A 26,260-nucleotide genomic window follows, 5' to 3' on the forward strand; every position below is an offset into this window, starting at 1 on the left:
AGAGTACATAGGTCACAAAAGCACATAAGCACGTAGAGCACAAAACACAGAAGCACATAAGTACCTAGGTATTTAATCACAGAAGCACTCAGAAAACAGAAACCTATCCTTCAAAGCTCGTGTGTCGTTCGAATAGCATATCGAATAGCATCGTATTAGCCTAACTTAGTCGTATAGCATAACATAGTATGATATCGTCTAGAGTTGCGACAACTGGATGTCGAATTGAGATAGAACAGCAAATGCGAGTCGTGTGTTGATCGAAATGGCAGCAAAATCGAATAATATCCAAAATATACACACGTAAACAGACAAAGCACACAGGAACACATAAAATCAACGAGTCATCAGAGTACACGGCTGCGGTTCTCAGAATCAAAACGCATAAAATCAAGAGGTAGATCGTCTGCGGCTACTAGACATCGACTGCCCAAAGCAATCCGACTATTCACAGTGGACTTGTAGTCACTTTCGACCTTAAGGGTCGTGTTTCTACCTCGATTCTTGGGCATTCAACACACATTCCTTAGGTCATACTTGTGAGTTCAGGTCGTTGGAGTCCGTCGAATGCCTTGGTGAGATGAAATAATATTCGGAACAATTTGCCAAGGTTAGGGTTTCACCCCTGGCTTAGCAATTTCTTACTTGTTTTTAAGAAAACCTAGGAGGATTTTCATCAAAATGGGGATTTCACTCCTGATTTGGTATAATTCTCCTCGTATGTTATTGAAAATGTCAGGATAAGCATGAGTAATGGACAAAATCATCATAAGTCAGTCAATTTAGTCGGGAGTTTGCGGTTTTCACACCTATTCCTGGCTGAATCGCCTGACTTTAATTGAAAATTCGAGTGTAGTGATAGTGAAGAATTATAGAATAGGGCACATAAACTTGGTCTGCTGGTTCCTAACTATAGTCTAGGTCTCTAAGACAGCGACCCGGACTAGGTCGTGTCTAACCTAATTCCCTATAGTTATGGCTCTGATACCAATCTGTCACACCCCAACCGATGGCGGAATCATCGGGGCACGACACTGAGCGAAACAGATTGTTCAGAAGTTTCCATAACAACTATTTATATAATCCAGTTAAAGATACGTCCCATACCGTATCCCGAATAAACAAACATGTCATTACAGATAATCATCCAAACAATAAATTCCGTCCTGACAACTTAGATTCAAATATTATTACAGCAATTGTTTATCTGCTTCTAGACCCCTATTTTGTTGACTTTCTGGCTGAAATGCCAGAGGACAAGATCTACAGACAACTATGCCCCAGACACTTGTTCTTGGCAGACAATCATTTGTTGGGGGCTTCTAGAAACTTATTCTAGCCTCGCTTTCCTAGCAAATAAGCATCCTAAATACCTGTCACATACGTTAAAATAAAGTCAATACATAACCAGCACGTACACAGAGGAAAACGAAGCATGTTAATTATCGACATGGACCTATCGATACCAGTGACTGCGGGTTGACCGTCCGAGACGGTTCGCAATACATGATTACCATCGTAATCCACGCAAGTAATTGTCCTTAACAACCCCCGTGTGAACGGGTGCTGAGTCCAAACTATAGTACTACGTCGTTAAGGCAGGTAGACAGCATTCCACGTGTAAACACAATCAACAAGCATTCATTAAGTCACGTAATACATGTATATTGGTTAGCGTTCAAATAGTTCGAGTAGTGTGATCGTTTGTGTTTTGATATAAGCAACGTATGTAACACCCAAAAGTGCTAAAAGCAAAAAGGGATCGAGTATACTCACAGTGATTGATTATGGATTGAAGGGAGCGCTGAGAGTAGGGTTAGCCTGAATAGTTCGATAGCACAACAATGAGTAACGTGGAAATGTAAACAAATGTGGATGGATCGAATAGGCTGGTCGAGCGAACGGCAGGTTCGATCGAACGGGCTGTTCGATCGGCTGGTATGTCCGTTTGGACAGTCCTGTTCGATCGGCCGGTAGGCTCGATCGGCTAGGCCATTCGAGTGGATTGTTTCTTCCTCTGGTGTGTTTGTGTTTGAGGATTTGAACTTTTGAAGTTTTTGTTGTAGTATATGAAAACACAAAGGTGTTCTTACCTTTCAGGTCGATCGATCGAACGGTCCGTTCGATCGGCCAGCTTAACCGATCGGCTGGGAACTTTTGAAGTGGTTCTCAACAGGATGTCGCTCGATCGAACAGACTGTTCGATCGGCTGGCATTCTTTACTACGAACGAGTTGTAAAATCAATCAAGTGTTGAAGCATAGTATTTCATGATCCGAACAGTAATGTTCACCAATCGAGTAACATATTCGATCGAACACCACTTCGTCAATACCATACCTCAGGAAGTTTGAAAAGTGAGACGCCATGTGCTAGCCGATCGGCTGGCCCGGTTGATCGGCTGGCATGTCCGATCGGCTGGGCTGTTCGAACAGCCTAGCCGTTCGGCCAGCAAGTCTGACCTGTTCGGCCTTTCGTCTAGCTCTTGGCTGTTTAATTACTTGAGGTAGTTTGATAACGAGTTGAACTATGATATCCTCCGTTCCCACTCGTTTCTTCGGCTCGGACAGGAATCACCCTAGTCCGGCCGGTGAACGGTTCGGAATGTCGGTTTAGAGTTTAACCCATCGTCAGTGAACCTTGTATATAGAATCCGAATCTTGAACCTCTTAACTGTTAGAATGATTAGTTAGCCGGTTCCAGCCCCGTTTCTACCGGTTTTAAGGTTTCGAGTGTAAAAGGTTGAAGAAAGTTGGAAATTATTCATAAAAATGTTAAGATTCTTACAAATCTTAGTTTGTTTATGTGGAAACCGGTCGGATCTAAGCTATTCATGGTTGAATGAGGCCAAAGTTTGGTGTTCTTCAAGAACACCATGATGACATCACCCAAGAACACTTAGATCTTGGTGATTTCACAGTTAGAAATCGAGTTTTGAAAGATGGAAAGGTGTAGAATCATGCAATGATAAAAAACGTACAAGAATTAGAGTGAAAACTTACCGGAGTTGAGAGAAATCTGAGAAAAGGTGAAGAAGAAGGCTGGTTCGGTCAGAGCTTTCCAAAAATAGAAAGTGTGACAATGACAGCCCTATTTATAGGCTCCAAAAGAGGAAAGTGGCAGCCGATCGGCCAGGAGCTCCGATCGAATGGGCTGCTCGATCGGCTAGGAAGATGTTAGCCGATCGGCTGGCCTGTTCGACCAGGATGCCTCCTGTTCGATCCGCGACCCACCATGAGCGTTTCGCGACGATTTTCGATGTTTCGATTTCGATGGACGATGATACGAACACGATAGAGTTCCTACTCAAATTACTTTCAGTCCCAATCACTATATCTACATACAAGCATCTACATTTCACGTTTCGACGTCGGTTTCGATTGAGTTTGATTGCTTTTCGAGTTTCGATTTGATTTTCGATTGATTCACTTGAATACCACACCAAACATATAAGTAAACACGCACAAGTAACACATAAGGCACACACACACGTATAACAATACCAGAGTTCACATAATTCGAGTCTCGAGCTTGATTGATGAATCGATTAGCTTGATTATTGATTGATTAGCTTTATCGCATTGTTACTTCCTACTATTCACAGTCGTAAATCGGTCGCATTGATTAAACATTCGATTACTTCGATTCTTTCTGATTACAACACTTACTCCACAGAATACAACCAAAACATAATATAGACTATCTATAGTCAAAGAAAGTCAAAGTTGACTTGGACTTTGACTTTGACTTTGACATTCGAAAACACGGGATGTTACAAGAAAGCTTCATTGAACACCAGGATGCTTCAGAGAGTGAGTGTGAATGAAATTTGAAAGTATGCAAGTTCAAGAATAAAAACAAGCTCCTTATATAGAAGATTGAGGACTTCTAAGATCAATCCAGCTGCTATCTAGAGTAACCAGATGATCCCAAGTGTCCCTAGGGCAGTAAAAACCAGTTGCTTAGACCCTGGTATCAAAAACAAGCATGCAATGGCGGTGGACAGGCTGCAACATGCAGCTGTCCAGTTTTTTTGTCGCTGGCACTTTTACGCTGCCCGCGTAAACCTCAGCGGTGGTCTACGCGCCCCGCGAGGATCCCTCAATCCGGTAAAAAGTTTGATACTTTTGCATTTTCAGTCCCTGGTCCATATTTAATTTAAATAACTTTCTTTTATTTCACTATTAACCCCCATAGTTAACTATCCAGTGCCTTGGGTCACAAATTAACTCCGTTAAGCTCCGGGTTAGTTGTGAGATCACCCGAAAAGCCTTGTTTTCATCGAAACTCCATGAGATTACTATCCGATATTCATGAGAGCAAAAATACAAATATTACAATGCTTTTGGGATCGTTAAAAGGTCACTCAGAGGTAACATTTAACATGTTGACACATTTAACCCTTATGCTTTGTAAAATTCTCAATTTAAGCACAAACGGCTTTCTATGTCCGACAATTTATTCATTCATGATTACGAACATATTATGAGGTCATTCAGAGGCACGAATTTGGCATGTTGACGCTTTTGGTCCTTCTATTTACATCTTTACATAGTTTGACGGTTTTAGTCCCTCAAGTTAACTTTTAACGTGATCAGGGTTTATGACACGTGCCGTTACTATATTGGACATGATTTTGCGAGGTGTTACATAAATCGACTTAGTTATAACTAAAGAATCCCCACCGCATTGCGGCAGGTCGTAATTCTAGTTCTTATAACTTTTTAAAATATAATGTTTAATAAAATTACGAAAACACCATTACATCATTCATATTGAATATAAATTTACTCAAGACTGAGGCGTGTAAACACTCACCAGTTCAGGGATACAAATTTAACACTTACCTAAATAACATTTTCAAACACATGTTATTCCCTTCGTTATTGCGATGTTCTTATTTCAATACAAAAACTGACCTGTGTCAACGCTCATCAGGTTCGCTAGGTATATATTATGTCATTCGTTTATGTATTTTAACAAACTCATTTTATAGCTCATAACTTTAAGTTTGTACTTACACAACTTTTATGTAACTATATTTATTGGCTTGGTTATATAATATATCTAGAAAGTTTCATATGTTTGTGTAAGGAGATGATCATGAGAAAATTACATCTAAATCAGAAAACTAAAAAACTAATTAAAAAAAAACCTAAAAAAAAGCAAAAAAACATACCAATTTTTTTTATTTACAATTTTTTATAAAAAATCGCTATTTTTTATATATAAAAAAATTCAAAAAAAAAAACTTGTACTACACATGTGCATTATATGTGTACTACACATGTGCCTTATATCCGTATTAGTGCACATGTGCAGTAAAACAAAAATTGTCTTTTTTTTTAATTTTCTTTCGTACATAAAAAATAGTGATTTTTTTATAAAAAATTGTAACTTTTTTAGGTATGTTTTTTAGGCTTTTTTTAGTTAGTTTTTTGGTTTTCTCATTTAAATTAGTTTTCTCATCATGAATCCCCTATGTATATATATATTAATTAAATATATTTGAATCTAGTTTGGGTACATCGTATCGTATATGTGATATTTAAATATATTTTATAAGGATATGTATGAAAAAAAATAAGGATATGAGAAATTTTTATTGGAAAAAAAGGAAGATTTGTCTTTATACCTTTATTAATAATTAAATATATTTAATTTTTTTTTTCTGTTAAAAAAAATAATTAAATATATTTGAATCTAGTTTGGTCGTCATCCACTCATCCTAACATTTGTCTTTATACCTTTATTTATAAAAAAAAAACTCGATATACTTTTTATGTGATTTCCCATAAATGAATATATACCTCACCACGCTTCCACAAACTTCCTCTCATTCTCACTCCATCTGTACCCACCACCAACCCTAACAATGGCGGAACAACAAGAACAACTGATTCTTCTGGATTTCTGGGCCAGCATGTTCGGCATGAGGGTCAGAATAGCTTTAGCCGAAAAGGGTATTCCGTACGAGTACAGAGAAGAAGATTTGAGGAACAAAAGCCAGCTGCTTTTAGACATGAACCCGGTTCACAAGAAAATCCCGGTTCTCATCCACAACGGCAAACCCATCTGTGAGTCTAGCATCATTGTTCAATACATCGATGAAGTTTGGAGCCATAAAGCTCCATTGTTCCCCTCTGATCCTCTCCACAAAGCCCGTGCCAGGTTTTGGGCCGATTTTATCGACAAAAAGGTAGCTTTGGCTTATCTTGATGTTCTATTCTTCATTATTATTAATAAGATTGAAAGGTGTAAGTTTTTCAGATTTCATTTTCCTTTTTAATTTTATTATTGCAAAGATTTTGATTTTGGGTGTCTCAAATAGGGGTGTAAACACGCCTAGAGGCTCGAGAGCTACTCGTTATTGGCTCAGTTAAAAGCTCGAACGAGTCAAGCTTTAACGAGCACGAGCCTGAAATACAAAGCTCATTTAGGCTCGCGAGCCTAAACGGGCCAAAAGAAAAATTTATTTATTTTATATATAATATAATAATAATAATAATAATAATAATGATAACATTGGCGAGCCGAGATCGAGCCCAGCTTTGGCACGTTTAAGTGATACTGAAGCGAGCTCGAGCCGAGTTTTTAGCTCGTCTAACTTTGTTCTTAAAATAGCTTGAGCCGAGTCGAGCCGAACTCGAGTTTTGGGTTTTACTTGTGAGCCGAGCTCGAGCTCAAATAAGTAGGCTTGAACCGAGCCGAGCTCGAGCTTCCAAAAAAACATGACGAGATAGGACTGTTGACTGGTCAATAGGGCATGTCTAAACTAAATTCCAAATTATAATTGCAAGATTTTTAATAATTCCATCTTTTAACAGTTGTTGAGTTTTAAATTATAAATTATAAGGGTGTCCGGGGCACCCTCGGTGACCCCATGCGGGGACCGGTTTTACCGAGCGGGGAGGGTGCCGCCGAAGGCGGATGGAGGGCAATCGGGGAGGTGGGTCGGGGTGAAGTCACCGAAGAAGGAAGGGGGAGAGTGTGGGGCCACCATCTTTTCAAACCAATCAATTATTTTATTATTTTTTTTAATAAAAAAACAAGTCACCTAATAGGGGAGTGCCGCCATCAAATTGGGGTGCGAGGGGAGTTGACGTGGCATAAACGGATTGGGTGTGCGTAAGAGAGGGGACTCCCCTAAGAGGGGAGTGCCCCTCTCACCCTAAGTATTAACACAAATTTTAACATAAGTAGATTATAAATTCTCCATTATGTGTGTCTTAAAAAGATTATTTTTGTTTATATATAGATAGATATATACAGGGTTAGGGTGAAATGAAAACTCTTACGAATTCTGAAAACCAAGAACTTTGCCATAAGAAAGTTTTTTCATTTTTTTTTACCAAAAATCCTAAAAAAAAATCAACTTTAAAAAAAAAAAGAAAAAAGCTTTTGTTGATTTACACCACCTATAAAAAACGATTACAGCTACTGTAAATGCTGACTCATGCTTCAGCAGTTTTTTACAGTAGTTGTAACAGGCTGAAAACATCACTTCCAAATTTTTTTAGAGCCGTGTTTGTAACATTTTAGTCACACATTTTAGTCTAGGGGTATACAAAAATGGGGGCAAAACGCGTTCCGGAAGTTGGAGTCTCTAAGTTATCACAACTCGTAGAGTCTTGATCCGAATCCTATATATATGTGTGAATATAAAACTATATATATATATATAAATTAACGAGCTGGCTCGCCGGGCCTAGTATCAAATGGATTGAAATCATATAATTTTGTGTATGAAAATTCAGCTATACCAAACTGGGAGAAATTTGTACACAGCAAAAGGGGAAGAACATGAAGCATCAAGGAATGAGTTCCTAGAATGCCTTAAATTGCTTGAAGGTGAGCTTGGGGACAAGCCTTACTTTGGAGGTGAAACTTTTGGGTACGTTGATGTATCTTTGATCCCATTTTATTCATGGTTTCAAGCCTATGAAACCTTTGGGAACTTCAACTTCGAGCACGAGTATCCAAAGTTGTTCGCGTGGGTCAAACGGTGCATACAGAACAAAGAGAGCGTGTCCAAGACTCTTCCAGAGTCGCCAAAAGTCTTTGCCTTTGTTCAGCATTTGAGGAAGAGGTTCGGAATCGAAGACTAGAAGTTGGGAGCATTTGGACAGAAAGACACTTGGATGTGTATTTCTGTAAATAAAGGTTGTTGCACTTGCAAATTACAATCATGTTTGTTGTGTTTTCAGTGTGTGTGTTTTTAGACATTCTATGGGTTTAATATTTGATGTTTTTGATTGGAGATTTTTAGTACTTATGGGTTTTTCATATCATTTTTGTGGTTTTGTTTGAATGTTTATTTAAATTTATGGAATGTATCATATCACTTTATTTGAATATTCGATAATAATTGGTATTAATATTATAAATTATATGTATTCTTTAATACTCTGTAATATACTAATATATACAAATATGCAATAACTGTTATAAACCAGACATTTTAGGCCCAACCCATTACTTATGGGCTTTAGGGTTTATGGTTTTATTTATCTATATATTGTATTGTTGAATAGAATGAATGTGCAGAATTCAGTTTTATCCCTAATTCTCTCTGGTTTTTATCACGTTATCAGCACGATTGCCTCTACACACAGGCTCTTCCCGCAGATTCATCATACAATTCTCTGTTCATCACACTTTATCCTGGTACGCATCATCACAGTCTGAAATATACGTTGCTCATGATTATATATGTTAATTATATGTTATTCTGTACCACGCATACATCTGCAACTCACAAAAACCACAATCACAAATGTCACCAACAGTATTTAGATTATATTATACACCATTGTCTTCAAGTTTGAGTTTAGACGGTAAGGATATAAACTAAAATTAGTTGAATAAGGTATCACGATGTGCACGAAACATACATGCCTATTATTAGCAAATATCTAATTAGAATCATTACTTGTTTTGATTTATATTTTAGTAAGGCTTTATCGATCAACAAACTGTGAAAAAAAAAATCAAAATTAAACAAGCGATACGACACTAAAAACTGAACCGTACCCTTTCTTTCACCGCTACCACCGCCTCGCAAAACGTCGCCGTATCACCGTTAGTCAACGGACCGTTGTGGATCCGGAACTTGTTTCCATCGAAACCGCTGTGATCTCTCTTCGACATTGTTGTGGAGATTTGAAGCTTTCTGTTTCAATCCGCCTCTTCACCGTTCACCGGCGCAACTGTGAAAGAGTATTTGAACAGTTTGGAGATCTGCAACTACTCACACTAATATTTCCAGATCTACACTTGTTGTCTCCACAAACTGCGCACGATTCATATCTTCTGCCCCCCTCCTTTGTTCTCCCTATCCATATATAAATACTTGTTAATGTTTTTTTTTGTTATGTATAGGGTTCTTCAGTTAAACAGTGGTTTTGTTTAGGAACATGGTCTTCTAGATGGGTCTTTGATGATACATATATATTATTTAACTAACATTTAATAAAGACGTTTGCTTTGCTGTACACCATTACTATTTTATTATCATTTGATATTTAATATTTGATTTATATCAATAACAATAATTTATCCTCTAAAATCTAAATTTAGTAATAATTAAAATTGTTACTTCTTTGGCGACTTAATGTGTGCGGGCCTGATATTAAGTAATATGTTTAAAAGGATCTGTTTATTTGAACCCTCCAACACACCTTTTGAGGACAGACCTTTCAAAACACTTTTATTAATGAAATATATCCTTAAAGGGTGGTTTCACCCAAACCATTTAAAAGAAAAAAAAAATTATACCATTAATAATATATTATATCAGAAGTATCTTCAAATATGGAGTATAACAAATTTTGAATTCCAAATTTAAACCACAATTATAATGTTACTAGACAACTACATTACATGATACAAAATTAATAAATGAGTCAGTTTTCCTCCTCTATTTTATAACCATACTTAAAGTTTAGAACTTGCAGTTCTAGTAAAAGAGAACCCGAAGTTCTCATACAATATACATTTGAAGATTTTTTTTAAATGTCTTATTCTTTCATTTGTAGAAAATATGTCGAACTTATCAAAGCTTGAATTCACCGCACTTGACATCTCGGGTAACAACTACCTCCCGTGGACTCTTGATGCTAAAATTCATTTGACGGCAAATAATTTGGGGGAGACCATTATTGATGGTAATCAAAGTAAACCTCAAGATAAAGCAAAAGCCATGATATTCCTCCGCCATCATCTTCATGAAGATCTAAAGCGGGAATATCTAACTGTTGAGGACCCTCTTGAATTATGGACAAACATCAAAGAACGTTTTGACCACCAGAAGTTGGTCTTACTCCCCAAAGCCCGCTATGAATGGATTCATTTACGACTACAGGATTTTAAGACCGTCAGTGAGTATAATTCTGCCCTGTTCCGCATTACCTCTGAACTTAAATTATGTGGTGAGAAAATTACCGATGAAGACATGCTTGAAAAAACTTTCTCAACGTTCCATGCCTCAAATATGCTCCTGTCGCAGCAATACAGGGAACGTCAATTTACTAAGTATTCTGAATTGATATCATGTCTTCTGGTCGCGGAGCAAAACAACAAGCTCCTACTACAAAATCATCAATCGCGACCTGCCGGTGCAAGCCCATTCCCTGAAGCGAATGTGGCCAATTATCAAAGCGGACGAGGTAGAGGTAGAGGCCGCGGCCCCAGCAGAGGTCGTGGTCGTGGTCGAGGACGGGGATATACATGGCGTCGAGAGTCCCAGAACACTAAACATAGCGGTGGTGAATCGAGTCGACACAATACGGGGCGACCTTCGAAAAAGAAAAGTAGCGGGAACCAAAACAATATTTGTTACAAATGTGGGATGTCAAATCATTGGTCCCGCACATGTCACACCCCTAAACACCTCGTTGAGGCATACCAACGCATGATGAAAGAAAAAGGAAAGAATGCTGAAACTAATCTGATTGAGCATGAACCTTCAGCCACGATATCAGATGTTCATTTGGATGCATGTGATTTCATTGAAAATGTTCGTGATGTTTAAACATATTTAACGTACCTTTTATGTTTTACTTTTCACACTATGACCTTGGTATTTGTTTTGGTTTGAAACTCTTGCAATGTTTTATTTTTACTTCTTTGCATTAACTTTTATTTATTTTTTTATTTCCTGAAGAAATATGCATGCTAGCTCCAGTAGAGCTATTATTGGTGATGAATGTCTGGTAGATAGCGGTAGTACTAACACTATTCTAAAAGATATGAAATTTTTCTCTGAGTTGTCTCCGGCAGAGACACCGATTAGTACTATATCTGGTGTCAGTAACCTTATCGAAGGCTCCGGCAGAGCACACATAACATTATCTTCGGGTACCAAATTAACTATTGAAAATGCATTATATTCTAGTAAATCCAGGAGAAATTTACTTAGCTTTAAAGATATTCGGAAAAATGGTTACCACCTAAAAACAATATCTGAAAATAATATTGAATATCTTCAAATTACTTCAAACAAAAATGGCCAAGAAACAATTGTTGAACAATTAGAAGCCTTATCCTCTGGATTATATTGTACTAATATCAATCCTATCGAATCATACATGGTGAGTAACCAAAAGCTGTTAGATAAAGACACATTCAATATATGGCATGACCGTCTAGGTCACCCTGGTAGCATAATGATGAGACGAATAATCAAAAGTGCAACCGGGCACCCTCTTAAAAACTTAAAAGTTTTGCTACCACAAGATTTATCATGTGCAGCATGCTCTCTGGGCAAACTTATAACTCGGCCCTCACAAACTAAATTGATACATGAAACCCCATCATTTTTAGAAAGAATCCAAGGGGATATTTGTGGGCCTATTCATCCTCCGTGTGGACCATTCCGTTATTTCTTGGTCTTAATAGACGCATCCTCAAGGTGGTCACATGTGAGCCTTTTAGCTACTCGAAATGTAGCATTTGCCCGACTTTTAGCTCAAATCATACAATTGAGAGCCAATTTCCCCGATAATCAAATTAGAAACATCCGGATGGATAATGCGGGAGAGTTCACATCTCAAGCTTTTAATGACTATTGTATGTCAATCGGGATCAATGTTGAACATTCAGTACCTCATGTTCACACACAAAATGGTTTAGCTGAATCTCTGATAAAACGATTACAAATAATCGCTAGACCACTCTTAATGAGATGTAAATTACCATCTTCTGCATGGGGTCATGCTATTTTGCATGCCGCTGCACTGGTTAGATTGAGACCAACTGCTGATCTCGAATACTCCCCATTGCAACTGGTCTCTGGACGAGAACCAAGTTTGTCCCACCTTAGAATTTTTGGTTGTGCGGTATATGTACCAATACCGCCACCACAACGTACTACAATGGGACCCCAAAGAAGACTGGGTATCTATATTGGTTTTAACTCCCAGTCCATAATTAAATATTTAGAACCAATGACGGGAGACATGTTTACAGCACGGTATGCTGACTGTCATTTTGATGAAACAATGTTCCCAGTCTTAGGGGGAGATAAGGACAAAGAAAGACTGGTAACACAAGAAATAATGTGGAATGCATCATCGCTATCAAATCTCGACCCCCGAAGTGGTCAATGTGAATATGAAGTCCAAAAGATCATACATTTGCAAAGAATAGCGAGTGAATTACCAGATGCATTCACAAACACGAATAGAGTGACAAAGTCACATGTACCAGCATCAAATGCACCTGCTCGAATTGAAGTAATCCCAGAAGCGATTACTATACAACGAAAGCGTGGGAGACCAATCGGTTCCAAAGACAAAAACCCACGGAAACGAAAAGAGCAAAGTAACGCAGTTGGTGAAAACTCACAAAAGATTATAAGTGAAACCCCAGTAGAGGTAAATGTCCCAGAAGAGACAACTATGAATCCAGAGGAAAATGAAGTTTCAGAAGAAACACCGGTACCGAACGATAATGAGATCTCTATTAATTATGTACAAGATAGTACAATGTGGAACCGGAATAAAACACGTGTTGATGATATATTCGCATATGCTATAGCAACGGATGTAATCAATGAAAATGATTATGTACCTAAAACTTTAGAAGAGTGCATGCACAGAAATGATTGGCCAAGATGGCAAGAAGCCATAAATGCCGAATTAAATTCGCTCGAAAAGCGACATGTTTTCGGACCTGTAGTCCGAACGCCCATAGACGTCAAACCAGTAGGTTATAAATGGGTGTTTGCAATAAAGAGAAATGAAAAGAATGAGATTGTACGATATAAGGCTCGACTTGTAGCTCAAGGGTTTTCCCAAATCCCATGAGTTGATTATGAGGAAACGTATTCCCCTGTAGTGGATGCGATAACCCTTAGGTTCCTAATCGGCCTTACAATCTCTGAAGGACTTCATATGAGACTAATGGATGTCGTCACCGCATACTTATACGGGACACTTGAAAATGACATCTACATGAAAATCCCAAAAGGATTAAAATTGCCCGAAGCATTAAAATCAACACCTCGAGATATGTGTTCTATAAAGCTTCAGAGATCTTTATATGGTCTCAAACAATCTGGTCGTATGTGGTACAATTGACTTAGTGAATATCTCGGAAAAGAAGGATACAAGTCTGATGTAATCAGTCCATGTGTTTTTATAAAAAGATCACTCTCAAATTTCACTATAATAGCAGTCTATGTTGATGATATCAACATCATCGGATCTCCTGAAGAGATAGAGAAAGCTGCTCAATTGTTAAAGAAGGAATTTGAGATGAAAGATCTTGGTATGACAAAATTATGTATCGGACTACAATTTGAATATATGTGCAATGGCACATTTGTCCATCAATCAAACTACATCCAGAAGATGTTAGTACGTTTCAATATGGACAAAGCACATCCGTTTAGCGTACCTATGGTTGTCCGACCGCTAGATCCACACAAGGATCCTTATCGCCCTCAAGAAGAAGGTGAAGAAGTACTTGGTCCAGAAGTACCGTACTTAAGCGCGATCGGTGCCCTTATGTATCTCGCAAATAACACAAGACCTGACATTGCATTTGCAGTACATGTACTAGCGAGATACAGTTCGAATCCAACACGTAGACACTGGAATGGTATAAAACATATATTCCGGTATATTTGCGGGACACAAGACTTAGGTCTTTTCTATCAGAAAGATCAAAAGTCCCAGCTTATTGGGTATGCTGATGCCGGATATCTATCAGATCCTCACAAAGCAAAATCTCAGACAGGTTACGTATTCACATACGGTGGCACAGCAATTTCTTGGAAGTCAACTAAGCAAATAATTACAGCAACATCATCAAATCATGCCGAATTAATAGCACTATATGATGCTGGTCGAGAATGCGTGTGGTTAAGATCAATGATTAATCACATACAAGAAGCATGCGGATTAGAACAGATCAAGAAGGAGCCGACAATTGTTTATGAAGACAATGCTGCTTGCATAGCTCAGATCAGAGAAGGTTATATCAAGGGTGATCGAACAAAGCACATCTCACCAAAGTTCTTCTCAACATATGACTTGCAGAAAGAAGGGGAAATCGATGTTCGTCAGATCAAGTCAAGTGAAAATCTAGCAGATCTGTTCACAAAATCTTTACCTAGAAGCAGTTTCGAGCAGTTATCACACAAGATCGGTCTTCGTAGATTGAAAGATGTTTGTTGAATTCAGGGGGAGAATTATACACGCTGTACTCTTTTTCCCTTAACTAAGTTTTGTCCCACTGGGTTTTCTTAGTAAGGTTTTTAATGAGGCAGCATAGCTGATCCAGTAGTATCAGTTTATTTATTGAGGTCCAGAAGTACCTATTTAACATCATCCTGAAGTATGTGGTTAAATTGTGTATAATTCTAAATGTCTGAGGGGGAGTGTTATAAACCAGACATTTTAGGCCCAACCCATTACTTATGGGCTTTAGGGTTTATGGTTTTATTTATCTATATATTGTATTGTTGAATAGAATGAATGTGCAGAATTCAGTTTTATCCCTAATTCTCTCTGGTTTTTATCAATAACAATTTATTCAATGTTAAAAAAATAAGCTATTTTTAGCTAAACTAAATACACGATTAACCACTCATAACTGACTCGCTATAACCATCAAAACCAAATAACCATAACCACCATAACCGATCGGTTATGGTTATGGTTATCCAATAACCGACATTGCGGTTATGGTTATGGTTTTCGGTCAAAACCGACCCATGCACACCCCTAACAGTTGTTGGGGATGAAAACTCACGTTTTCAGCGGAAGTTTTAGACATGTATACATTCATGTTCATGATTGAATAGATCGAATGAATGTCTAGAAAGAAGAAATGAATGCAGGAAGTTCAAAACAGAACAATTGGACAATTCAAGTATAACTGAATATGTCTTGATACCGGACATTGGTTCCGGTGACATCGATTTATACATAAACGTTTTGGCGGTTCGGGAATTTGGCGGGTAACTGTCCATTACAGTTATTTGAAAAGCTTTCCCGCTTATCCGTTGATTATTACATAAACTTATCATTAACTAACTTAATAAGTGTTTCTAAATATATATGTATATCCGAATAACATATAATAACATAAACATAACTAGTTTAATAAATCTAACATAACCCCCTTTAAACTAGGTTATGTTTACGAGCTTGATCCAGTACGCTCCGATTTGCTTCATCCATTGCCCATTTTGCATAGTTGAAATTAAAACGCTTCCTTCGTTTTCCTTTATTCCAGTCTTCATCGTCAACACCTGCAAATAAGGCAACTGGTTCCATCTCGACAACATTTTGTTTAGTAACTCCTGCATTCTTTGAACTTTCTTGATGACCACTGGTGGATGTTCCTTCTTCCAGAACTGTCTTCTTGTCCTGCATATTCTGTTGAACATGTTTGAAATTGTAGTAATATTCTAGGACGTCAAGATATGCAGCATATGTGACTCTCATGTAGTCACCATCTTCATAATTGAATCCCATATCTTTGGCTATTGCATGCCAAATGTTCTCTGTTGTTACATTCTGATAACCACCGTCCATGGCCACGAGTAGATACAAACTCAGCAGATTAATTTTCCTCATATATGAATCTATTGGTGGAACCGGTCTAGTTTTTATTCCCATGTAATCGAATAAGAACCATTTAACCAATTCCTCAAACTTTGAATCAAGTATATGTTTATACTTCGATCGTCCAATAGATTTATGAAGGCTCTGCAGTCTTCGAATTCTTTGAACTCCATAGCATTGATGTGACAACCGGTAATTTACGCTCTTAATTACGTGATTAACAGGCGATTTACGCGACATTAAATAGTGTTTACGACGCAAATTAACTTAATTAGGGCCTCAGTAAGCTTAGGAACGCTTATGCGGTTCTACAGTGCGCGTGTGACGATCCGCAGAGATACTGTTGGAAATTAAACCACAATAAACTGAAGCCGTATGAAATACTGACGACACCGACAAATATGGATGTTACACGAATGTTTTTATGCTCATGGAGTTTGGGTCACGATATCGGGTCTCGTAGGAATTACGGGTCACTTACACATGAGATGGACTTGTGGGCCCCGGGACCAAGCCCGAAACCCACAAGCCTAAACCTACACATAATAGGCAATATCTCTACAAAAGATCTACCAAAATCTTAGTAAATCTATAAAATCTTGATTAAATCTTCATATATATTATTTAAGAGAATTGCCTGTCCTAAAGGCCACAACAAATCTTATGACCAGATTTATTTACTTTTCTTTTCTCTATATATGAATGCATCAAAGAAATGAAATCCTATCTCAAAACATACATACACAAGACACAGACATTGAGTCTGTCTTATCCTCTCGATACCACACAAACAAAACACAAGGATTCATCTACTTTCCTTGAAATGAAAGACCCCAAACACCCTCATCATTTGTCTGCACATTCATACAAACACAAGAAAAGGGTATTTCTTCTCCTTCATGACACAAAACCAACAACTCATCACCCACACACAACCGATAACACCCCCCCCCCCGGCAGATTAAGCGAAGACACCACCACCGTGCGGTGGTGGTGAGCGGCGGTGGCAAGCAGCAGAAGAGAGAGAGACCGAGAGAGAAAGAGGGAACCGGCGGTCGGAGGCTCGGACCGCCGGTCGGTTCGTTTATCCGTTGGTCAACAGGCTCCGGTTCGGTTCAGGTCTGGGGTTCGGCGTCTCGGGTTAGGGGTGGTCGCCGGCAAGACACGACGGTGGTGGTGGCGGTCGGAGACTTGGTCCGGTCAGTTCTGTTACCCGGCGGTCTATGCTTTTGAGCGCCAGTTTTCCGACGAAGATACGTTGAAGGTGATTGGAGACGACGACTCAAGTTCGGATCAGCAGGTTCCGACCAGATTCAAGTGGATTCGGGCGGTATGTCAGTTTAACTTTCAAATCTGTTGGTTTGGTCAAGATGTTCGGGTTTTATCTCGGGACTCATGGTTTAAATTTTAGTTCAAACGGTTTTAGTTCGGGTCACAATTCTGATTTCGGATTGGTTTAACTCGGTTTGACTCGGTCAACCGAGTCAACTCAGTCAACAGATGGGTTCGGGTCAGCGGACAAGTCAACATGTTCGGATCGGTTAAAACGTCCAGAGGCAGTTTCTGTGCAATTCGAGTCGACTCGGTCAACCCGAGTCAACTCGGTCAAACTCAGTCAACAGCGAGTCGACTCGGTCAACATCCCGACGCGAAGACTTGGTAAATTAACGTCACGTTTATTTTGCTATTTATATAGTATTATTACTTGCGTGAGATAAGAGCTCCAACCGATATAAAATAACGTTTAGTTTATACTTTGTCGTCTCATAAAATTATATATATATTGAGTATATGATTGGATTATGATTGAATATTGTTGAATTTTGATTAGATAACGACAACTTGCGTTGTCGGGGGCGTCCAAAAACAGAGGAAACTCTGCCCGTTTTTCGAGAAAATCCTTGAAATAATCACGTTTTATTATAAATAAAACCATCGGGTTCAAATAATATTTTATAAAAGCAAATACAAATATAGAATTTCCTACGACGACACTTTACTACATTCAAAAACAACGAAACAGAAATTATTTCGACAACAAATAAATATAGTATTTATATTAAACTTCGGAAATTCAACAAACCTTTTATAAAAGCAATATAATTATTTATATTGATTCAAACGCCGAACATGCCTTCGTTTTATAAAATAAATATAGTTATATTTTTTTTTTCAAAGATTGCGTAACACGAATCCGCTTTATAAAAATAAATATAGTTTTTATATTTATTTCAAATATAGCACAACATGAAGTTGTTTTATCAAAATAAATATAGTTTATATATTTATTTCGAAGATCGTACTACACGAATGCTTTTATAAAAAAAAAATAAATATAGTTATATATTTATTTTCAAACACAGTAACTCGACGATTCTTTTGAAAAATAAATATAACTTTTATATTTATTTCAAACGCCTCAACGGCATACGATATATAATACGAGTTTATTATATATTCCTTTCATAAAACACTCGTCACATACACGTACAACTTCTCGGGGCGATAAAGTTTAACTTAATCATTAAGTTAACAACGTACCGTCTAATCGTTCGATTAACGACTCGGTAGAGCTCGGTAACACGTAGTTAATTACCGTGTTTATTTAGAAACTTATTAGATATTCCGTGTTAGGGATATTGTAGAATGCACGCTAGCGAGTCTCGTCTTGGAAACGACATCGCAAAGTCGTAATTAGCTAGCTTTGCACAGGAATATTCAGGTGAGTTCATAACCCCACCTTTTTACAGTTTTACATTTTTCTAAATGTTTTCGGGGTGGAAAGACATGCACTTTTTGCAAAGCATACAAGAATTACATATTCATAAACCATTTTACAAGCAAGTTTTAACATACACAAATGGTTTCGAAAAGCTTATGTTTATACCGGTTTTTCAAAAAAAACATATTTTTCGAAATATGCATACACACAAATTCTAGTTTTCTAAACCACGGGAAAATACAAATACAAGAGCTTACAATACATGTGTTATGGTATGATGGAGTACAAAAACATTCAAGTGAAACATTCCAGATCATGTCTCGAATAGGGTACCATAAGCACCATTAATCAACGTATACATTCAGACCGCGCAACAAAAGGTTAGATCTAATGGGTTTCAGGCAACCCCACTCTTGGCCTACTTCTACCAATGAGTGCTTCTGTGTCTCAGTCAAGGTGACAAAAATGCCTAGGTTTGGTGGCTTCCTGTGTCGTGACACATGTTAGTGGCCTTGCAAACCACTAGCGATCTCAAACATTCATAGTACTCAGTTACAGATACGTTTTACAAGTTACATTCAAACATTCACACATTTTACAAGTTACATACCATGTTTTCATTCAAGTAATCAAACATTCAAGTATGTTAAACATTCAAGTATTTAAACATTCAACAATACAACAAAAACCGGTTATTCAAAAAGATTTATTTCAAATCTTTTACAAACAAACTATGAACTCGCTCAACTTTATGTTGATTTTTCGCATGTTTCTTTCTCAGGTTGCTTTTCAAAGTTAAGGCACGGTTGGAATAGGAGAACCATGTGGAGTTGAGTACTTAGTGGGCGTTCAAATTTCTAGAAGTCTTAGCTTATTTGCTTCCGCTGTGCAATGAAGATACCAGTCCAGTCACGCCAATGCTCTGATATTCGGGGTGTGACAGATTGGTATCAGAGCTATAGGTTACAGCGAATAGGGTTGTCTGTAGAGATACCTAGGCTCTAACCTCAATTTTTCTCTGGGACTTAGATTATTAAAACCTGAATACATACAGAACGCCTAAGACTCGAATATGGTCTCCAACCGTTGCCGAAAAGCAAACAGTCAAAAGTATGTTTCCAAACATACGCTAAAGTGGTGTTTTATACACGGTACATAAAGCAATTACATACAGTACACAAAACTATGAGAGTTTAGGGAACATGCATTTAAGACCTTCGGAAACTCGTGTTGAAGTTCATTAAAGGTCATCACGTAGGAACCACGTTTATTAACTCGGGAAAAAAACGCCATTATTGTGTCGTCTATGCTATTTTTAACCGAGCAGGTAACCTACGCAAAACAAAGTGCGGGCGTGCAAGATTTCACGAAACTCAATCTACATGACGACAGAGGTTGAAGTACGTTACATAGGACTTTCGAGGAAGCGGCGGTTGGCACGCGGTCCTGCAAATGACACGAGTCATGCTAAGGAGAAGACGTATGTCTCCGCATTCCCCGCTAACTCAATAATGACGAATACGATATGTTTGACATTACATGGTAATGTCACCTAACAACTGGTTATCACATGCAACCCCAGGTAAAGTCCTTAAATTTCTTTTATTGAAATTTCGTCTTTCACATTTACTGAGTAGATTTTCGTATCTCTACTCCTCTTGATGGTCATTGTGTCACGACCATTACTTTCATTATAGCGAATGTTCATTTGCTTCATTTCTTGAAAATTCATATGTTACGCATGCATCGTTTGTTACGCATGTGGTTTCGTTTCGAATAAATCTTTCCATTGAAGTTCAAATATTGTTTCGCTAAATCTAATTGTTGATTTGTGATTCGAATGACCTGCATTATTGTAATGGTTGACTTCTTTGTTATCAAGTCAACACGCTTTCTTGAAATTTCTTTTCTTTTCAAGTTACATACATGGTTTTCGTTGTGACCATGCCGAAAGTTTTCCTGTCGATACGTGTAATTATTGTCGGCTTGCGCCGGAGTCAAATTCGATTGTTGAACTTGTTCATTTCACATATTCAATTCAAGACACCATATGATGTATTGAAAACATCATATTCGAATTCGTTTTAACAAGCATTTCATTGTCCTGAGTCGTAGTAGATTTGTTTGGTCTACGAATCCATTAAGTTGTTTGTTGATTTCGACACCTTTAGGTGGCATTTCCACTAAATTGAAGCTTGCGCTAATCTCATGCATGGATTTAGTTATTTATTCATTTATTTATTTAGATTAAATCCGATTCGATTTATTATTGCGCTTTCATTTGACTTCAAACACAGGTGATACTTGTTTGATCACCACTATTGTTGAATTATTCTTGATCACTACGACACTTTGTGGCATCGGTAGAACTTGCAGCTTGGGCTGATCATGATCGAGCGTTTCATGCAAACTATTACATTTGAGCTTGTTGAAATCTAAATTCATTTATTGAATGCAATCGTTTCTAGAATTCATTTGCATCTTGTGATACGTCCTTGAATTCACATCATTCGAATAAGTCTTGATTCGATTTTATGATCGTTCACTTTGGTATTATTCGCATTTACATACGCGTAACGTAACTCTAAGGAGTTAATGTAGTCTAAATTTCGAGGACGAAATTTTATTAACAGGGGGAGAATGTGACAACCGGTAATTTACGCTCTTAATTACGTGATTAACAGGCGATTTACGCGACATTAAATAGTGTTTACGACGCAAATTAACTTAATTAGGGCCTCAGTAAGCTTAGGAACGCTTATGCGGTTCTACAGTGCGCGTGTGACGATCCGCAGAGATACTGTTGGAAATTAAACCACAATAAACTGAAGCCGTACGAAATACTGACGACACCGACAAATATGGATGTTACACGAATATTTTTATGCTTATGGAGTTTGGGTCACGATATCGGGTCTCGTAGGAATTACGGGTCACTTACACATGAGATGGACTTGTGGGCCCCGGGACCAAGCCCGAAACCCACAAGCCTAAACCTACACATAATAGGCAATATCTCTACAAAAGATCTACCAAAATCTTAGTAAATCTATAAAATCTTGATTAAATCTTCATATATATTATTTTAAGAGAATTGCCTGTCCTAAAGGCCACAACAAATCTTATGACCAGATTTATTTACTTTTCTTTTCTCTATATATGAATGCATCAAAGAAATGAAATCCTATCTCAAAACATACATACACAAGACACAGACATTGAGTCTGTCTTATCCTCTCGATACCACACAAACAAAACACAAGGATTCATCTACTTTCCTTGAAATGAAAGACCCCAAACACCCTCATCATTTGTCTGCACATTCATACATACACAAGAAAAGGGTATTTCTTCTCCTTCATGACACAAAACCAACAACTCATCACCCACACACAACCGATAACACCCCCCCCCCGGCAGATTAAGCGAAGACACCACCACCGTGCGGTGGTGGTGAGCGGCGGTGGCAAGCAGCAGAAGAGAGAGAGACCGAGAGAGAAAGAGGGAACCGGCGGTCGGAGGCTCGGACCGGCGGTCGGTTCGTTTATCCGTTGGTCAACAGGCTCCGGTTCGGTTCAGGTCTCGGGTTCGGCGTCTCGGGTTCGGGTTACAGCCGCGTCTCGGGTTAGGGGTGGTCGCCGGTGAAGAACCAAAAAACCAGATTTAGGCCGAAGCCTGTAATAAGGGTTTTGGATCTTGGAGAGAAACGGAAAGGGTTCCTGCAAAACAGAAAACCGTTAGGTTCGTCGCAGAGATGGGAGGGCCCCTCTGCGACCACCCTCCGGCGTGAGGATAAGTATTGGTTTAGAGAGAGAAAGTAGAGAGAGAAAGTTAAGATGGAGTGTCAGAAAATTGTACTTGGTTTTGTACTTGGCTGAGTATTTATAGTGGTTGATCTGAGATGACATCATTCGGCCATACGCACTCGGACGGGAGTTCGTCTTCGGAGATTCTTGATATGGCACGGACACGTCCTAAGTGTTCGTCCTAGCGGAGTTCGATTCGTCCTGATGATGATGTCCGGCCTCGGATATACGTCTTCAGCCGGCAAGACACGACGGTGGTGGCGGCGGTCGGAGACTTGGTCCGGTCAGTTCTGTTACCCGGCGGTCTATGCTTTTGAGCGCCAGTTTTCCGACGAAGATACGTTGAAGGTGATTGGAGACGACGACTCAAGTTCGGATCAGCAGGTTCCGACCAGATTCAAGTGGATTCGGGCGGTATGTCAGTTTAACTTTCAAATCTGTTGGTTTGGTCAAGATGTTCGGGTTTTATCTCGGGACTCATGGTTTAAATTTTAGTTCAAACGGTTTTAGTTCGGGTCACAATTCTGATTTCGGATTGGTTTAACTCGGTTTGACTCGGTCAACCGAGTCAACTTAGTCAACAGATGGGTTCGGGTCAGCGGACAAGTCAACATGTTCGGATCGGTTAAAACGTCCAGAGGCAGTTTCTGTGCAATTCGAGTCGACTCGGTCAACCCGAGTCAACTCGGTCAAACTCAGTCAACAGCGAGTCGACTCGGTCAACATCCCGACGCGAAGACTTGGTAAATTAACGTCACGTTTATTTTGCTATTTATATAGTATTATTACTTGCGTGAGATAAGAGCTCGAACCGATATAAAATAACGTTTAGTTTATACTTTGTCGTCTCATAAAATTATATATATATTGAGTATATATTGGATTATGATTGAATATTGTTGAATTTTGATTAGATAACGACAACTTGCGTTGTCGGGGGCGTCCAAAAACAGAGGAAACTCTGCCCGTTTTTCGAGAAAATCCTTGAAATAATCACGTTTTATTATAAATAAAACCATCGGGTTCAAATAATATTTTATAAAAGCAAATACAAATATAGAATTTCCTACGACGACACTTTACTACATTCAAAAACAACGAAACAGAAATTATTTCGACAACAAATAAATATAGTATTTATATTAAACTTCGGAAATTCAACAAACCTTTTATAAAAGCAATATAATTATTTATATTGATTCAAACGCCGAACATGCCTTCGTTTTATAAAATAAATATAGTTATATTTTTTTTTTCAAAGATTGCGTAACACGAATCCGCTTTATAAAAATAAATATAGTTTTTATATTTATTTCAAATATAGCACAACATGAAGTTGTTTTATCAAAATAAATATAGTTTATATATTTATTTCGAAGATCGTACTACACGAATGCTTTTATAAAAAAAAAATAAATATAGTTATATATTTATTTTCAAACACAGTAACTCGACGATTCTTTTGAAAAATAAATATAACTTTTATATTTATTTCAAACGCCTCAACGGCATACGATATATAATACGAGTTTATTATATATTCCTTTCATAAAACACTCGTCACATACACGTACAACTTCTCGGGGCGATAAAGTTTAACTTAATCATTAAGTTAACAACGTACCGTCTAATCGTTCGATTAACGACTCGGTAGAGCTCGGTAACACGTAGTTAATTACCGTGTTTATTTAGAAACTTATTAGATATTCCGTGTTAGGGATATTGTAGAATGCACGCTAGCGAGTCTCGTCTTGGAAACGACATCGCAAAGTCGTAATTAGCTAGCTTTGCACAGGAATATTCAGGTGAGTTCATAACCCCACCTTTTTACAGTTTTACATTTTTCTAAATGTTTTCGGGGTGGAAAGACATGCACTTTTTGCAAAGCATACAAGAATTACATATTCATAAACCATTTTACAAGCAAGTTTTAACATACACAAATGGTTTCGAAAAGCTTATGTTTATACCGGTTTTTCAAAAAAAACATATTTTTCGAAATATGCATACACACAAATTCTAGTTTTCTAAACCACGGGAAAATACAAATACAAGAGCTTACAATACATGTGTTATGGTATGATGGAGTACAAAAACATTCAAGTGAAACATTCCAGATCATGTCTCGAATAGGGTACCATAAGCACCATTAATCAACGTATACATTCAGACCGCGCAACAAAAGGTTAGATCTAATGGGTTTCAGGCAACCCCACTCTTGGCCTACTTCTACCAATGAGTGCTTCTGTGTCTCAGTCAAGGTGACAAAAATGCCTAGGTTTGGTGGCTTCCTGTGTCGTGACACATGTTAGTGGCCTTGCAAACCACTAGCGATCTCAAACATTCATAGTACTCAGTTACAGATACGTTTTACAAGTTACATTCAAACATTCACACATTTTACAAGTTACATACCATGTTTTCATTCAAGTAATCAAACATTCAAGTATGTTAAACATTCAAGTATTTAAACATTCAACAATACAACAAAAACCGGTTATTCAAAAAGATTTATTTCAAATCTTTTACAAACAAACTATGAACTCGCTCAACTTTATGTTGATTTTTCGCATGTTTCTTTCTCAGGTTGCTTTTCAAAGTTAAGGCACGGTTGGAATAGGAGAACCATGTGGAGTTGAGTACTTAGTGGGCGTTCAAATTTCTAGAAGTCTTAGCTTATTTGCTTCCGCTGTGCAATGAAGATACCAGTCCAGTCACGCCAATGCTCTGATATTCGGGGTGTGACAATTGACAATCATGATACTCCAATCTGTCTCTTGTGAAGACAGATGAAGTTCTTCGAAATAGGAATTCAAATAGCGTTGCTTGAATTCTTCATCAAGAACATTTTCTTCAATTATCTTTTGTTTCTCCTGTAATCCTATCTCCTCTTCTCTTGTCATCCCACTCGTTTCATTGAACAAGTTATTCATCGGACAAGAAAACATTGGATAAATTCTACAAGTATCACCGGCCTTTTTGACCGTAAATCCTTGTAACGTCAATTGATCTAAACTCAATACATTCCGATCGAGTTCCGGTGAATAATAGACGCTTTGAATTCTCATGTTTTCATTTCCGGTTTTTATTTCTATTGATCCAACCCCACGTGTGAACAAAAAATTATGTTCACCAATGCGTGTATCAACCCCAATGATATGTTTAATTCGTTTAAACACGTTCAAGTTCCCGGCAATATGATGTTTAAATACAGAACTTACGTACCAAATGTCATTCCATAACCCTCCTTCGGTACCAACAATAACCATTTCCTGATGATTGTTAACCTCTCCTTCTTGTCTCTGTATTCCTTCATTTACTGCTTGCCGTATCAACTGTGTCGCTTAATCGGTTTCTTTCCTTTTACACGCGTGAATCTTATGCCCCGGCTGTCGACAATAGTAACATGTCTTTTCTCTCTGATTTCCTTTGATTTTTTCTCTTGCCTCATCCGTGCAGTGTTGACAAGGGAGTAACGTGGAACTTGGTTTAATTTCGGTTTTGTTCATCTTTCCCAACACGGCTCTGATACCACTATGTTGGGGATGAGAACTCACGTTTTCAGCGGAAGTTTTAGACATGTATACATTCATGTTCATGATTGAATAGATCGAATGAATGTCTAGAAAGAAGAAATGAATGCAGGAAGTTCAAAAC

At 38.0% G+C, this 26,260-nt stretch overlaps 2 protein-coding genes across 2 annotated transcripts; both read left to right on the plus strand.

The window, feature by feature from the left end:
* Window positions 1-5,781: 5,781 nt before the first annotated feature.
* Window positions 5,782-8,290, plus strand: LOC110891165 (probable glutathione S-transferase). Its single transcript, XM_022138832.2, has 2 exons — window positions 5,782-6,198; window positions 7,757-8,290. The coding sequence occupies exons 1-2, from the start codon at window positions 5,875-5,877 to the stop codon at window positions 8,105-8,107; spliced, it is 675 nt and encodes a 224-aa protein (XP_021994524.1). The 5' UTR covers window positions 5,782-5,874; the 3' UTR covers window positions 8,108-8,290.
* Window positions 8,291-8,514: 224 nt separating this feature from the next.
* LOC110891166 lies at window positions 8,515-11,124 on the plus strand. The gene is made up of 2 exons (XM_022138833.2): window positions 8,515-8,666; window positions 10,037-11,124. The coding sequence occupies exon 2, from the start codon at window positions 10,042-10,044 to the stop codon at window positions 11,029-11,031; it is 990 nt and encodes a 329-aa protein (XP_021994525.1). The 5' UTR covers window positions 8,515-8,666; window positions 10,037-10,041; the 3' UTR covers window positions 11,032-11,124.
* Window positions 11,125-26,260: the final 15,136 nt, after the last annotated feature.

This window comes from Helianthus annuus, chromosome 10 (genome assembly GCF_002127325.2).
Source record: "Helianthus annuus cultivar XRQ/B chromosome 10, HanXRQr2.0-SUNRISE, whole genome shotgun sequence".
Lineage (NCBI taxonomy): Eukaryota > Viridiplantae > Streptophyta > Magnoliopsida > Asterales > Asteraceae > Helianthus > Helianthus annuus.